Source organism: Hemicordylus capensis, chromosome 1 (genome assembly GCF_027244095.1).
Source record: "Hemicordylus capensis ecotype Gifberg chromosome 1, rHemCap1.1.pri, whole genome shotgun sequence".
Classification (NCBI taxonomy): domain Eukaryota; kingdom Metazoa; phylum Chordata; class Lepidosauria; order Squamata; family Cordylidae; genus Hemicordylus; species Hemicordylus capensis.
The window spans coordinates 72,343,823-72,358,073 of record NC_069657.1 but is presented as its reverse complement, the minus strand read 5'-3'; the positions used below and the strand labels follow the sequence as shown (position 1 = coordinate 72,358,073).

The 14,251-nt window shown below is 43.5% G+C and overlaps 1 protein-coding gene across 6 annotated transcripts in view; it reads right to left on the bottom strand.

Moving 5' to 3' along the window:
- TYRO3 (TYRO3 protein tyrosine kinase) overlaps positions 1 to 14,251 on the bottom strand; it is a 119,585-nt gene that overhangs the window by 86,437 nt on the left and 18,897 nt on the right. For 5 of the 6 annotated variants that reach the window (XR_008313018.1, XR_008313019.1, XR_008313020.1 and 2 more), the window contains exon 3: positions 12,222 to 12,322. The exons of the other annotated variant lie outside the window; for it this stretch is intronic. Coding sequence is in view for 2 of the 5 variants with exons in the window: in XM_053283189.1 (XP_053139164.1) it covers positions 12,222 to 12,322 (101 nt within the window). In the remaining 3 variants the exon portion in view is untranslated. The remainder of the gene's footprint in view (positions 1 to 12,221; positions 12,323 to 14,251) is intronic. 6 annotated transcript variants of the gene reach the window in all.

Below are 14,251 nucleotides of genomic sequence, written 5' to 3'. Positions count from 1 at the left end.
ATCCACACAATCTGTTTGAAGACTGCCTGGAGCTGGGGGGGGGAGGGGCGGCATCACCCTCTCAGTCATCTTGCCCAACCATGGAAGTTTAGAGACCAGTCTATAATTGTTGGACTCCGAGGGAGCTAATGCAGGTTTCTTCAGAAGTGGTCTTATAATTGCCTCTTTAAGACAAAGGGGCATCCTGCCCTCAGAGATGCATCTATATATTTAAAAGCCTTAGGATGTACGTCAAACATCCCTTGGTACATGGCACATTTCACAATAGTTGTCCAGAGAAGAGAGAAGGAATGGAGTAGGGCTGAGTGGTGGACGGAGGGAGAGGCAGATGTTGAGGAAAAGGAGGGAGGGCCAAGGAGGAGGAGTTGCTGTGGCAACAAGGAAAAAAGAAGAAGAGACATTGAGCAGTGGCTTCTGTCACCCTGCCAAGTCTCTTCGTTAAGAGGACGGCCAAGTCGGAAGAGTGCACCAAGGGCCGTCCATGCAGACCAGAAGGGAAGCCCTGGCTCGACCATTCTCCTCACAACAAAATAAAAGTTTTAATAATAAATAAATAATAAATAATAATAACAAGACTTGGCAAGGCGATGGAGGCCACTGCTCAATGTTTCTGCTTTGACAAGGGGAGGAAAGGGGGAAGCTGAGGAATGGGGGGGAGCGAGAGAGCGAGTTGTGACGGGGGGGAGCGGGGAAGGGTTTGCCACTTCCACTGCCATCCCGGATGGCAAGGGAGTGGCTTAAGGAGTGGGGGAGGCAGGACAGGGTGCTGGATTTTCCGGGGAGGGATGAGAGACAGAGAACTAGGGCACAGATGTTCTGCACAGGGACAGCTAGTTTTTTATATTAACAAGGCCATTTCTAATAACCTCCCCATTAGATTATATAAGCCATGTCAGACAAGGGTTGAGGGAACAGGTAGTAAGCTGCACTGCTCCAAGCAACTTGCCCACATCCTCAGGAGCCACAAATTGAAACTGATCCAACCTAACCATACAAGAGAAGCTCCTGGATTATCTGACCCCACCCCCATTGGACTCTGCAACAGCTGAGGTATCCAGATCGGTCCGAATGCAAGAGATCCTATCCACAAAACAAGTCCCCCATAGCTCAATGTATACTAAGTTGCAAAGTTAATTTTGGAGGCTACCAATCCATTTGTTCTGGAAAACGTGCAAATTTCACCATGAAAGCCATAGCTTCTCAGGCTTTGAGGTTGCCCAACTATGTATAAACTTTGATTTGAAAATGTTGCATCCTGAACTAGCCCTACTTGCTGTCCTCTCTTCTATATAATCTCTAAGGTTATTTCTGAAGCAGTAATTTAGGGCTGCTATCCCAACTTAGCTCTTGCTTACACAGACGGGGGTGGGGGTATTCTATCAACACAGTTTTCTTTTCTGTCTTGTGTCACTTTTGCTGTATACTTTCAACAGATTTGGAACCCATCCATTTCTGCTCCAGGTAAATAACTGTGGACATACTCCAGCCAAAGTTAAAATACTTTAAATAAATGAAGCACATTCTTAGCCTACCCATCTGGGACTTAAAAGTGCTCAGCTTTGGCTGGGTTATGCCACAAGGCAATACTTACACAGTGACATCACAACCAGAAGAAACAAAGGTGAGCCAAGGTCCCTTACTAGGCAGAAATTCTTTTCCTTGCTTCCAGGTCAAAGAATGAGGCTCTTCTCACAATCAGTGAGAAGAGCTAGCGGGCTATCTGCGAAGGAGGAGGGTTTTACTTACCTTCCCCGCAGACAATCATCCATCAGTCTCTGGGCAGGCAGGCAGATCACCCACCCAGACAGGCAGCGGCTCTCCTGGGGCTTCCACTCCCGGGGTGACAGGACGTGCCGCCATGCACCCGCACCCAGAGCCCCAATAGTGCATTACTGGGATCACCCCCTGAGTGTGTCCACCACACGATCAAAGAAATGAGTCTAAGGGAGCGCTCACTCCCTTAACCTCATTTAAGCAGGAGGCGTCACAGGCAGGTTTGCCACCTTGTAGCCACCAGGATTGGGTGCGATCCCAGCGGTTCACATGAGTGTGCAAAATTAGGCTGGGCTCCCTTAGCCCAGTTTTGCATGCTCGTGTGAACAGCCTCATTCTCTGATAAACTAGCTGATCATATCTGAATTATAACAACAATCTCTGTGTAATCACAGGGGTTGCACCTCAGATGGCTCATGCATAAGGAAAAGGCTCCTCTCAAATACACAGTTCTTGAAAGTCCAGTCCCAAGAAGTACTGACAGGGACAGTTTACCCACTGGAAGAACATTGTATTGCGAGGAGTGGAAAGTTCTAGTGTCTGTCTCAGAAGCTCATCTGTGGGTTAATTTTAACAAGCTCTACTTCTTATCAGAGGCTGCAGCTTCTTATCAGAGTTGCCATGAAAAACTTCAAGCAATGAATTGCATCTCATTAGGCACCTGATTTTTGCTCATTATAGACATGAAAGCCAAGAAAGCTGTATTATGTAACTTGCTTTGTTTAAAGTCATGGATAAAGAGACAGCCTTCTTAGAATGCTAGCTGGATCTCACTGTGGACCAGTGCGCAGGTGCCACAAACCCCTGCTGGAGCATATCCATTACCGCAATGGGATCCCTGGTAGTTTTGGTTTAGAGGAGAGATGTAAGAAGCCTTATATCTCTTTGTCTTTCTTTGATTAAAATACCATGTGTTTCATCTTCCACTTGTGAGTGTTTCTCTTTCTTGGCACCAGGGACTGTGCCCCGGCACAACACATCTTCTGAACATTAACAGGCAATATTTGTGGTTCCTGAAATATGGGCTGTGTGCACTCTGGGTGGTTTACCTTTTAAAGAAAGGTAAGCCATCCATTATCTTAGGCCTGAGTTTTTGTTTCTGGACTGATTTCAGGTATACAGTATCTCAACACACACCACATTGCAAAAGTCAGATCGCAAGGAGATAAAAGCCCCAGTCACACATTGTGTCACACACATACAGTACAATACTTCTTCTCTGTACCAAGGTTCAATTTTTATAATGAGTCATTCATAGAAAAAGATATAAATATGCACAAACATCTGTACACACATACAAAGTAATGTCTGAATAGGTCTAAACACACAAAAAGGAACAGCAACGTCCACATCTCCTCAACAAACAATATTGGATAAGTGTTTCCTGGAAACTGATTAGAACAGGAATTGTTATGCAGCCAGACTGAATTCTATTAATACCCCAAAACAGAGAGCTCCAGAGCTAAAGAGGTGATTCTGAATGACTTATATTTGATCTGTGGGACATCAGGAAATCATATTATTAACAATGGTTTTCATGTTCAGTTCCTGTTTTGATAGCTATACCTTACAACACTCCCTCAATCAATACATTTTAAAATTCCCCATCACAAGAGCATGAAAATATTTACCCTCAAAAATAAGCTCTTTGACTTAGCAATTTCACTCAAAACCGAGCAAGAAAAATGGAAATAAGTTTCCATGTACACAGAAACTGTAGTACATACTCCACTCGCTGACTCTTTAATGCTTTATTTGCTTATCATCTGATCTTTATTACTGTAGACACAAATTAACAATAAAACTGTGATCAGCTTCTGACTTGTCATCAGATGTGGTCAAGTGAGTTCCCAAGTTCCTGACTCAAATCCCTCCTTGGTAATGAATTCACTAGGAAGCCTTAGGCAAGCCATGATCTTTCAGGCCGGGTGCAAATGAAAAACAAATGTTTTATTCTGATACCTGAAAAAGACAAAACTAGATGGTACATGGCAAATGCATGCTTCTGCCATAATTTATTATTATTATTATTTCTTGTTTACACAGTCAGACAGGTGTTATTGACTGGTTTGTTTTATCCAGACATCGGGTGCTTCCCAAGGACCTGGGATGGCTGAATTTTATTATCAATGTTGTTGCTGTTATTATAGATATCGTCGCAGAATATAGGCTGTTCCCAGTAAAGTTGCTTTTTGTAATTGGCTGTTGGCGATTTCTGTGGCCCCTATGGTGTTGAGGTGCTCTTCAAGTTGTTTTGGAATTGCACCTAGGCGCCAATTACCACTGGGATTATTTTGGTCTTTTTCTGCCACAGCCTTTCAATTTTGATTTGTAGATCTATGTATTTTGGTATTTTTTCTATTTCTTTTTCTTAGATTCTGCTATCGCCTGGTATTGCTATGTCGATTATTTTAACTTGTTTTTCTTTCTTCTTGACTACAGTTATATCTGGTGTATTGTGTGGCAGTTGTTTGTCTGTTTGTAGTCGGAAGTCCCATAATATTTTTACATCTTTGTTTTCTACAACTTTTTCAATTTTATGGTCCCACCAATCTTTGATTACAGGTAGCTTGTATTTTTTGCAGATGTTCCAGTGTATCATTCCTGATACCTTGTCATGCCTTTGTTTGTAGTCAGTCTGTGCAATCTTTTTACAACAGCTGATTAGGTGGTCCACTGTTTCATCTGCTTCTTTACAAAGGCGGCACTTGCTGTTTGTTGTGGATTTTTCTACTTTTGCTCTTATTGCATTTGTTCTTAGTGCCTGTTCTTGTGCAGCCAGTATTCAACCCTCTGTCTCTTTCTTCAGGTTGCCACTCCTAAGCCATTGCCAGGTTGTTGTTGTTGTTGTTGTTGTTGTTGTTGTTGTTAATAATAATAATAATAATAATAATAATAATAATAATAATAATTCAATTTCTATACCGCCCTTCCAAAAAAGGCTCAGGGCGGTTTACACAGAAAAATAATAAAAGAATAAGATGGATCCCTGTCCCTAAACGGCTCCCAATCTAAAAGAAACACAAGATAGACACCAGCAACAGTCACTGGAGGTACTGTGCTGGGGGTGGACAGGGCCAGTTACTCTCCCCCTGCTAAATAAAGAGAACCACTACGTTAAAAGGTGCCTCTTTGCCAAGTTAGCAGGGATAAATAAAATAAATAAATAAATAGTAGCCAATTGCTGCAAGTTTGTGTTGTGGGGTGAGGGGCTACTTCCTTTTCCCTCTGGATTTTTTTCTGCTTAGCATTTATCCCCCAGCTGCTTTTCTACCCATGGAAAATACGAGTATTTGTATATTTTCTCTTAAAGGTAGAAAAACAGCTGAGGGAAAATCTGAAAGGAAAAGCAATTAAAGGTTTTTAAAAGGGCAGTCTCCCCCGCCCCCCATTCAGTCACTCAAACACACAACCTTTCCCAGATATTTTTCATTTTTGAAAAATTGGTGAATTGTTGCATGCATCTGTTGTGTGACATCTGGCCTAGCCCCTATGCTGTCACTCTTTCAGGTATCAAATAACACATGTGTTATACATAAAATAAAATCTTGTTTCAACATTGGGACCAATTTCAAATAACATCTTATATTATTTTAGTGAATGGTTCCTGAATAAGCAGCATTTTGTAAGGCCAAGTCTGACAGCCCTTAGGCAGTTGTGGCTCCAGAATCAATACGATTTTTCTCAAGGTAAAAACAGTATAGTTTGACCTTTAGATTTCAGATTAGGAAAGGAGAAGCTTTTGGCTATGTAAGCCTCTGAATAAGCTATATATGTAGAGAGTTTTTATAATAAGGATGCCAAAGTCTATTGAAGTCTCTTTTTAAAGGGATGACACACCCACAGCTGAGGCACCTTTAAGGTAGCCTTAAAGCAATGCTGCCAGCAGCCATAAGCAATGCTGAATATGTTTTAATGATATTACAAGATGAAATCGTAAGGAGTTTTGTGAGTGCAGAAAATACTGCAATATAAGGAAGAGTTTATAACTCTAACTGCTACTCATTAAGATTTCAAGGACCATCACTCCGCTTACACCTGGCCTTTTAGAGCAAGCAAGATTTGAAGAGCAAGCAAGATTAGCAGGTATCCCTGCTAATTTGGCAAAGAGGCACCTTTTAATGTGGTGATTCTCTTTATTTAGCAGGGGGAGAGTAACTGGCCCTATCCACCCCCAGCACAGTACTTCCAGTGACTGTTGCTAGTGTCTATCTTGTGTTTCTTTTTAGATTGTGAGCCCTTTGGGGACAGGGATCCATTTTGTTTATCTTATTTATTTGTTATTTCTCTGTGTAAACCACTCTGAGCCATTTTTGGAAGGGCAGAATAGAAATCGAATAAATAAATAAATAAATAAAATAAGGTAACCCAACATTGCCTGTTTAAAGTTTCTGGGCAGGAAATAAGCAGTTTTACTCTCTATACCATGGCTAACGATTCATGGATTGCTTCTTTAACATGGTAAATCAGAAGGTGCTTTTACCTCCTCAGTTGCCTCAAAATTGCTTGGATGGTGTCAGACATCATGTGGAACCTCTGTTAACAGCAAGCTCCACACAACAGCTCTCAGCTTTGGGAGCATGTGTTCTCCCCTCCCCCACCCCATGAGTGAGGGGGTGGGATTCTTTCACTAGATTCTTTCATTATAAAGAAATTTCACTTCCTTTCTAGATTAGGAAAAGCCAAGATTGGTGGGTTCTGACGTTGCAACCAATCTCAGTGGATTCTAACCAACTTGCTTCAGAAAACGTTAGCTCTGGAACTAAGGTACATAGGCTAGTAATCTCCAGGCTTGACTACTGTAACGCACTCTATATGGGGCTGCCTTTGGTACAGAATGCGGCAACCAGACTGGTCTGTGACAACTAGGGATGTGCATGGAACTGGGTGGGGGTGCATCTTTAAGAGTGGGGGAGGGTGCACTTACCCCTCCTACCGCATTTCCCCCACTGGTGCTCTGGTGTACCTCCCTGCCACGCTGTGTCTCTCGGAAGTGACTGGAAGTATCATGCGTGCCTGCGCGCGCTGAGCACAGGCGTGCACACGTTGCACACGAGCCTGTTGTGTGCACGCATGACCGCAACATGCGTGCGCCTGTGCCAAGCAGGCACACCTGATACTTCCGTTCACTTCTGGGAGACGTGGCAACGGGGCGGCAGGGAGGTACACCGCCACCCTGAGAGGCTTTACCAAAACAGAGCACCAGCAGGGGAAATGCGGTGGGAGGAGTAAGTGCACCCTCCCCGCCCTTACAGATGCACCCCCTCCCCCCATCATCGAACTGATGGAACCACCCGCCGGTCGAACCATTTTGGAGGCCCATAAAGGACCTCCGAACCAGTTCCGTGCACATCCCTAGCGACAACCTGAAGGGATCATATAACATTATTACATTTATATACTGCCCCATCCAAATGGATCTGGAGGTTGCACAGGAACAAAAACAAAATCTGTGAATCGGTCATTTTAAAAACAATCAATACAAAACAATTTTAAGAATAGTTTAAAACCATTAACAATTAAAAACCGTTTAAAAACCCTGCAAGGCCAGGCCAAACAGATACGTTTTAAGGGCTCTCTTGAAGGCCAACAATGAATTCAAACTACAGATTTCTGCTGGGAGTGCATTCCACAGCCCAGGACAGGGGTGGGGAACCTTGGCACTCCAGCTGTTGTTGAACTACAACTCCCATCATCCCCAGCCATTGTGGCTGGGGATGGTGGGAGTTGTAGTTCAAAAACAGCTGGAGTGCCAAGGTTCCCCACCCCTGGCCCAGGAGGCAGCTACAGAGAAGGCCCGCCTCTGAGTCACCGCCAGACACACTGGTGGTAGCTGGATATGGACATCCTCAGATGACCTTAATGTGCGGTGAGGGTCATGCAGAAGGTGGTGCTCTCTAAGGTAACCTGGACCTAAGCCATTCAAGGCTTTAAAATGTAATAACCAGCACTTTGTGTTTTGCCCAGAAACATAATCAGCAGCCAGTGCAACTGTTTTCAAAATAGGCATAATATGGTCTCTCCAGGTTACCCCAGAGACCAGTCTGGCTGCATCAATTGATAATGTCAATTTTAAAAGAACTGCACTGGCTGCCAATGTGTTTCTGAGCAATACAAAGTGCTGATAATTACCTATAAAGCCCTCAAAGTCTTAGGTCCAGGATTCTTAAGGGAGTGCCTTCTCTGTCATGAACCCTGTTGCCTATTAAGATCATCTGGAGAAGTCTGGTTATGGCTGCCACTGACTCGTTTGGTGGTGGCTCTGGACCGGGCCTTCTCTGTAGCTGCCCCGAGGATTTGGAATATGTTTCCTGTCAAAATATGAACATCTCCTTCTCTGTTTGCTTTTAAGAAGGCCCTCAAGACACACCTTTTTTCTGAGGCTTTTAACTGAAATTAATTTTAAACTGTTTAATTGTTTTTATTCTATGAGATTGTTTTAACTTTTTATTCTGTGAAATTGTTTTAATTGGTTTTACTCCGTTTTATATTTGTTTTGCTTTATATTGTGTACACCGCCTGAAGATGCACATATAAGGCATATATGAATGAGAAACAAACCAACGCAGAGAAATTAGAAACTCATCAGATCTGCTATTATATTTTTCAATAATAGGGGAAATAAAATTATTGCATCTATTATAACAACAGTATAAGAGTACATGGGAGACCAATTCAACGACACTAGTAAAAACAAATCCTCACATTATAAGGGACATCATATCTTCCTGCTGGCAAAGCCAAACTTAACACATTATATCATGCCAATGTGAACGCTCTACGATATTTCAGAACAGTGAGATTCTTTAGATAAGTGGTTTATGTAAATATCTTACTTTGAAAAACATACCAAAACATTTTATATGGTGGAATGGAGCTCAAGTCCCTTTGTATCTCCATATCATAGATACGCTGCTTGATAAATGTGTTGGCTTTATTGTAGCCCAAGATGTTAAGAACCAAGGAGAGAGCCCATAAAGCGCCAGTTTATTTATGAGAGATTTTCCCCAGGAGCTTTCATTATCGATCATCGTTAGTAGGCCCAAACTCTTGGTGGCGGGGTGGGATATCGAACCAGAAGTTAAAAATATGCTGCCATGTACGGGCCTCAAATGTAATCAGGCAGTCTCAGAGCTGCATTTGAGAAACAACAAGGTGTTGGGGGGAAATGCTCTTTAATACTTGGATTTATTTCCGGTCAAACTATTGAAATGAACCAGTTCAGACAGTACTTCATTCCCTTGGTCCACCACATGCGATCTGCATATGTACACACAGTGAGTATTTACATCCTTCTCCCCACCACTTGCCTTTCTCTAATTGCAGGGAGAGGGGGATGGCTTATACTACCTGCTCCTCTACATATGGTCCAAATCTTGATTTAAATTAGTATTTGTTCGTCATGTAGGTTGGACAGGCTTTTCTGGGATATACCCTCAGTAGAGAGATTGCTCTGATCCCAATCAAGGAGCACACTGCTTCTACAAGATAGGCTGCCACCAGCTGAAGACTGATCTAAAGCCACTAACCAGACTTAGACATGGCTTCAACAACCTAGAACTATCTATCTATGCAACACTCTATACACCAACGGTGCACCCACGCAGGCCAAAGGAGGCCTGTCTGCGCAGGCCGAGAAGACCCACCTGTGCCTGCCGCTGGGGGTGGGGGTGGCGGCCTGCTCTGCTCCCCCCCCCGGTGAAGAGGGGGAAATAGCGGTGGCACGTGGCGGGGACTGGGCAGTGGCAGTGGAGCATCAGGGCTGAGCACTGGGGGCCCCCAGGAGGAAGTAGGCCACAGACCGCCGCCCCGTGGCCCATGCCTAAATGCGCCTCTGGCCAGGGAAGGAATTTGGAACCTAGATGCTCTTCCCAGAGAGGCTCCACCCCCTGAGGGGAATATCTTACAGTGCTCACACTTCTAGTCTCCCTTTCATATGCAACCAGGGCAGACCCTGCTTAACTAAGGGGACAAGCCATGCCACAAGACCAGCTCTCTTCCTTCAATGTCCCTTCAATGACAAAAGTAAGAGGCTGTCCCCATTCAGTAACAAAAGAGAGGGATGTCCCCCATTCAGAGCACTGGGAGTGGAGTGTATGTGTAAGACATTATTGAGCTAAGATGGAGATCTGTGTTTCGTCACAAATCTCAAGACCACAGTTGAATCTTTCCTCACTATATTATAGGATTTTAAAAATCCAAATAGGGAAGCACAGACTTAGTCAATTGCTTCGGGAAACGTCTCTTAAGATGGTCTGTCTTCCATACAACACACTTTCATGGGTTAGTTGAAATAAATATGTTTTGAATTTCTACAAATTACCAAGAGGGCCCTGTAATGTCAAGCTCAGGTCAGTCATAATGTTCCTGAGGAGAAAAGGGTGGGGGGAGGGAATGAGTGGGTAGAATAAACAGCTTCTTCCCTTGTTTGCGCCATGGGGGAGATGAGACCTGATGTCCAGTCAGATATTGTACTGGCTTACAAAATCATAACCATGGAAACACAATTTGGCTAGGTCCTCCATGCTCCAATCCTCTAGGCTGCACAGGTAACAGGACTCCCCATATGCTCAGAGGCGTATTACCAAATTCTTCTTAAACATTACTGTCACACCAACCCACAGATTTTCTGTAGCCTATAGCCTGTTAATATAATAATATTAATATAATTGTATAATATTAATCTATATTTGTTTTGTGCAAAACAACACATTAAGGTCATAGCTAAGTAGGGATTTGAAGCCTGCATTAACACTCTATCCACATGGTTGAACTATTTCTCGTTTCTCTCTCAGACCCACCAGGGAGGAGGGCAGCTGAAAAGAGCCCATAACAGCTTTCTCTCAATCCCTAAGCTTGTGTGGAAGCTTATCTATGCTGAAACAGCACAGGGCAGAGAAAGGAGTAAGAGAGAAAAGAAGAGGAAAGCTGTGTCCAAAAAACAGAGATTATTGGGAGGGGAAAGGCACATATATATATGAATTTACCCTGGGTGTCTTCCTGTGTGTGTTTATGTGTATAGCGAGCACCAAGGGTTGTGCGTGTATTGGAGATGTGTGCATATACAAATACACAAAAATACCCAGGATGCCCTTACATGTTGCATTGCCTGCCTCGGATTTCCCAAATTATATCCCTCTCTTCAAAATGGCTTCCCACTCCCACACTTCTCCTTGCCTGGGTATAGTTACAACGCAGGGACTGAGCAGAAGCTACCACAAGCTTCTGGCTTGGGCGCAAACAGGAGCTTCCTTTCTCTCTGGTGTAGCTGAGAGAATCCACACATCCGGCCTGTATTATTTCTAGGCACCAGTCTCCACAGGAAAACACATCGCTTCTTGTGAAAAACTGCTAAGAAAGATCTAATACGTAGAAAAGATTAAGGCTCTTCATGCAAAAAGACAAATACCTGAAGCAGCACAGCACTCTGAGCCGTGCTGGGATACTGATTAAGCCATGAGTCAGACAAAAGAGTGCTGCCTACTACATCAGCAATGTAACCTTGCTGCAGATAGGCTGCTGCTGCTGCTACAGAATCCCTTCCAGATATTTTACAGACCTATCACTGCTAACAGACTGCTATAATTATAGCCCAAGGACGACATGCAGCTGCAAGCTATAGGAAGCCACCCACCTACTCTAAGCAATGTAACTTTTGGACAACACATTTACATTCATATTAGGCCAGAACGCTGTTCAACATGTCTTTTGGGTTCATGCATGCAATTTGTTTAAACTAATATGCAGCCAGTCTGAGCAAAGCTGGTAACTGATCCTAAGTGTTTCTCCAACATAGATTCACTGCATTTAAAACAAAAACAACAACCACGGTACATGGATAAAAAAGTGGAAGTCTCAAGGGACTCTTCCTTGCATCTGAAGTCTGGACTATTTGAAGATCTAACCAGTAAAACTTCAAGAGAATCTACATCCATCAAAAGATCATTCTCTAACTTAGAGCTGAAGCTGCTCCTGGCATTATTCTCTACTTGTGTTTTGCAAACACATAGAGTGGCAGCCAGAAAATAACAGAAGACACAGTTCTTTATTTCAGTAGGTCAGAGACACATCCTTGGACCTTCTCCAAAGTTTGTGTGACCAACATCACACCGAATTATTCACCCAACATTACAAAGAGGCACATCAGCAGCCATATTCTGGCTGCTTCCTATACACATTTTCAAGTACAAGTCAGGAAATGTAATACTGGAAGGGCTCCATAGTCTGCAGAATTAAATGCAGGAAAGAAAATAACGTAATAGGCCCCTACAGCATCTTCCACTCTCTTTTGGTCACTGTGCCGCCATTAGTTCTGGTCATAGCAGTACAGGCGCTGGAAGCGGGCCAGTATCTGTCAGGCAATCTTCTCTCACGATTTCTACACGCAATCAGCCATCGTATGCTCAGCCCAACTGCCTTGGATAAGAGCCAGCAACATGGCCTCTTACCTTCCACAATAAGCCACACTTGCTGTGATTCTTCTTTCTTCCCCTTAGTCTCAACCTGGCACCAATACTTTCCAGAGTCTGTCCGATCTACAGACTTCAAGCTGAACAACAGAGAGAAGGATATAAAATCATAAATAAATCATAAATAATATGACACACAAGCAAACAGCTCCCATTCCAAAGTATTCAAACCCATCCAATAATCTACAAACACACTATCATTTAAATAATTTTTGAAGTGCAAAAAGTCACTCTACTTGTGTTTAGCCATCACAGATATGGCATTTGCTTCTTCAGACGAATGCTGCTGTAACCATAAGCAACACCGAAGAGAAGAGTGAGTGAAGGGGCCAGAGCAGGACTTCCGGCTCTTAAAACACAAATATAGCGTCTTCTTAAACACAGCTGAATAGGGCTCTAGATACACTCCATTCCACATCTGAGGTTAAATAACTGCCTTAAACTGAGCCAGGCCAATGGTAATCCAGCTCAGTATCGTCTGCACTGACAATACTGGGAGCTGTCAACAGCAGCTCTCCAGGATTTCAGATAGGGATCTTTTCCAGGCTTCCCTGCAGATTTCAGGAATTAAACCCAAGACGTTCGGCTTGCAAAGCATATGCTCTGCCCCAAACTACAGTCCCTCCCTAGGTTCTGCTTGGGGTCCCCCTGTCAACTTAGACTGGGTGGGTGAGCATAAGAAGCAGTCTTTTCAGTTGTGGTGCCAGTGCTCTAGAATTCACTCCAGGGGTTAATTCCTATATGTTTTCCAGAGCCAGGTGAAGACTTGGCTCTTTAAAAAGGCCTCTGGGGACTGACTGACTGACTGAACGATTGTATTGTTCTGTTTTGTTTTAATATTGCCCTATATTGTCTATCTTTCTTCTATTAGCTGCCTAAGAAGAAGAAAAACAGAATAGATTTTTTTAAAAAAACTAATACAAAGAAAATAAATATTCCCAAAAGCACTTGTTTTCAAGCATTTCATGGGACAAGTTACCTTGTGACCTTCCTGTCAGAGGGCCCTTCCCTATGAGCTCTTTATCACATGAATACAGAAGGGGGGGGAATCCATGTTTTGATCTTCCACCTCACAGGGTGCTCTTTAGAGGAGAGCATTAGCTAATCAGTGCAAATTATGTGGCATAACACAGTGACAGAAAACCTTTGACTCCTATACAGGAGCAATAAATGCTTATTTCTTAACTGAGTGCTATCCAGTTCCTGTCTGAAGAACATAAGGGAGCTGAGTATCTCACTGGTTCCAAGGAGTCTAACGGTTCTCAAATTGGAAGCTGGGGTTGCCAAGCCACCTAAACCCTGAAACTAGAATCTGTAAACATGCAGAGAAAGCAAAATGTGTTGATATGACCATGATGAAGAGTGTGGGACATTTCCTGATATATAGATGATGACTCAGAGTTGGATCTTTTCTTCTCTGATCTTACCCAGCACATCTCAAATCTAAAGAGGTTTCTTCTAATGTGCTAATGTTTTCTTATTGGGGGGGGGGGGAGACAGAAACCACCATAAGGCCTTGGGGAGCTACTGAATTCATTGCCAAGCATTATCATCACAGCTTCAACTCTCAAGCCAAGGAGAGAAAGCCTGTCATCAGATATCCAGTTTAAGACATGTATGTGGATTTATATCAGACCAAGGACCCCTTGATGTGACTTCAGTTTGTGGCAGCCTCGTGACCAAGTCAGCCCAAGCTCACTTTCAGCTGTATCAGGCCATGACAGGGCAATTGCATGGAGACCAAGTGAACATGCATGATTCATACTGTGTCAGTACACACACCCCAGGCAAAAAGGGCTACATAAGGTGAAGGTGCTGGGTCAGTAATCAGGGCTGTTGCCATATCCAGAGCATGAACGGGCAAGGTAGCAAGCAGGGCTACCAGAGAATAAGGCTGGAGACTGGAAGTGGAGCAAGCCTGGGGTCAGGAACTGGAGAGAAAGGCTGGAGCACCAGACTCAAGGAGCAGGTTTTCCAGGGAGCTGTTTAGTTAGAGCTGATGTTACCAG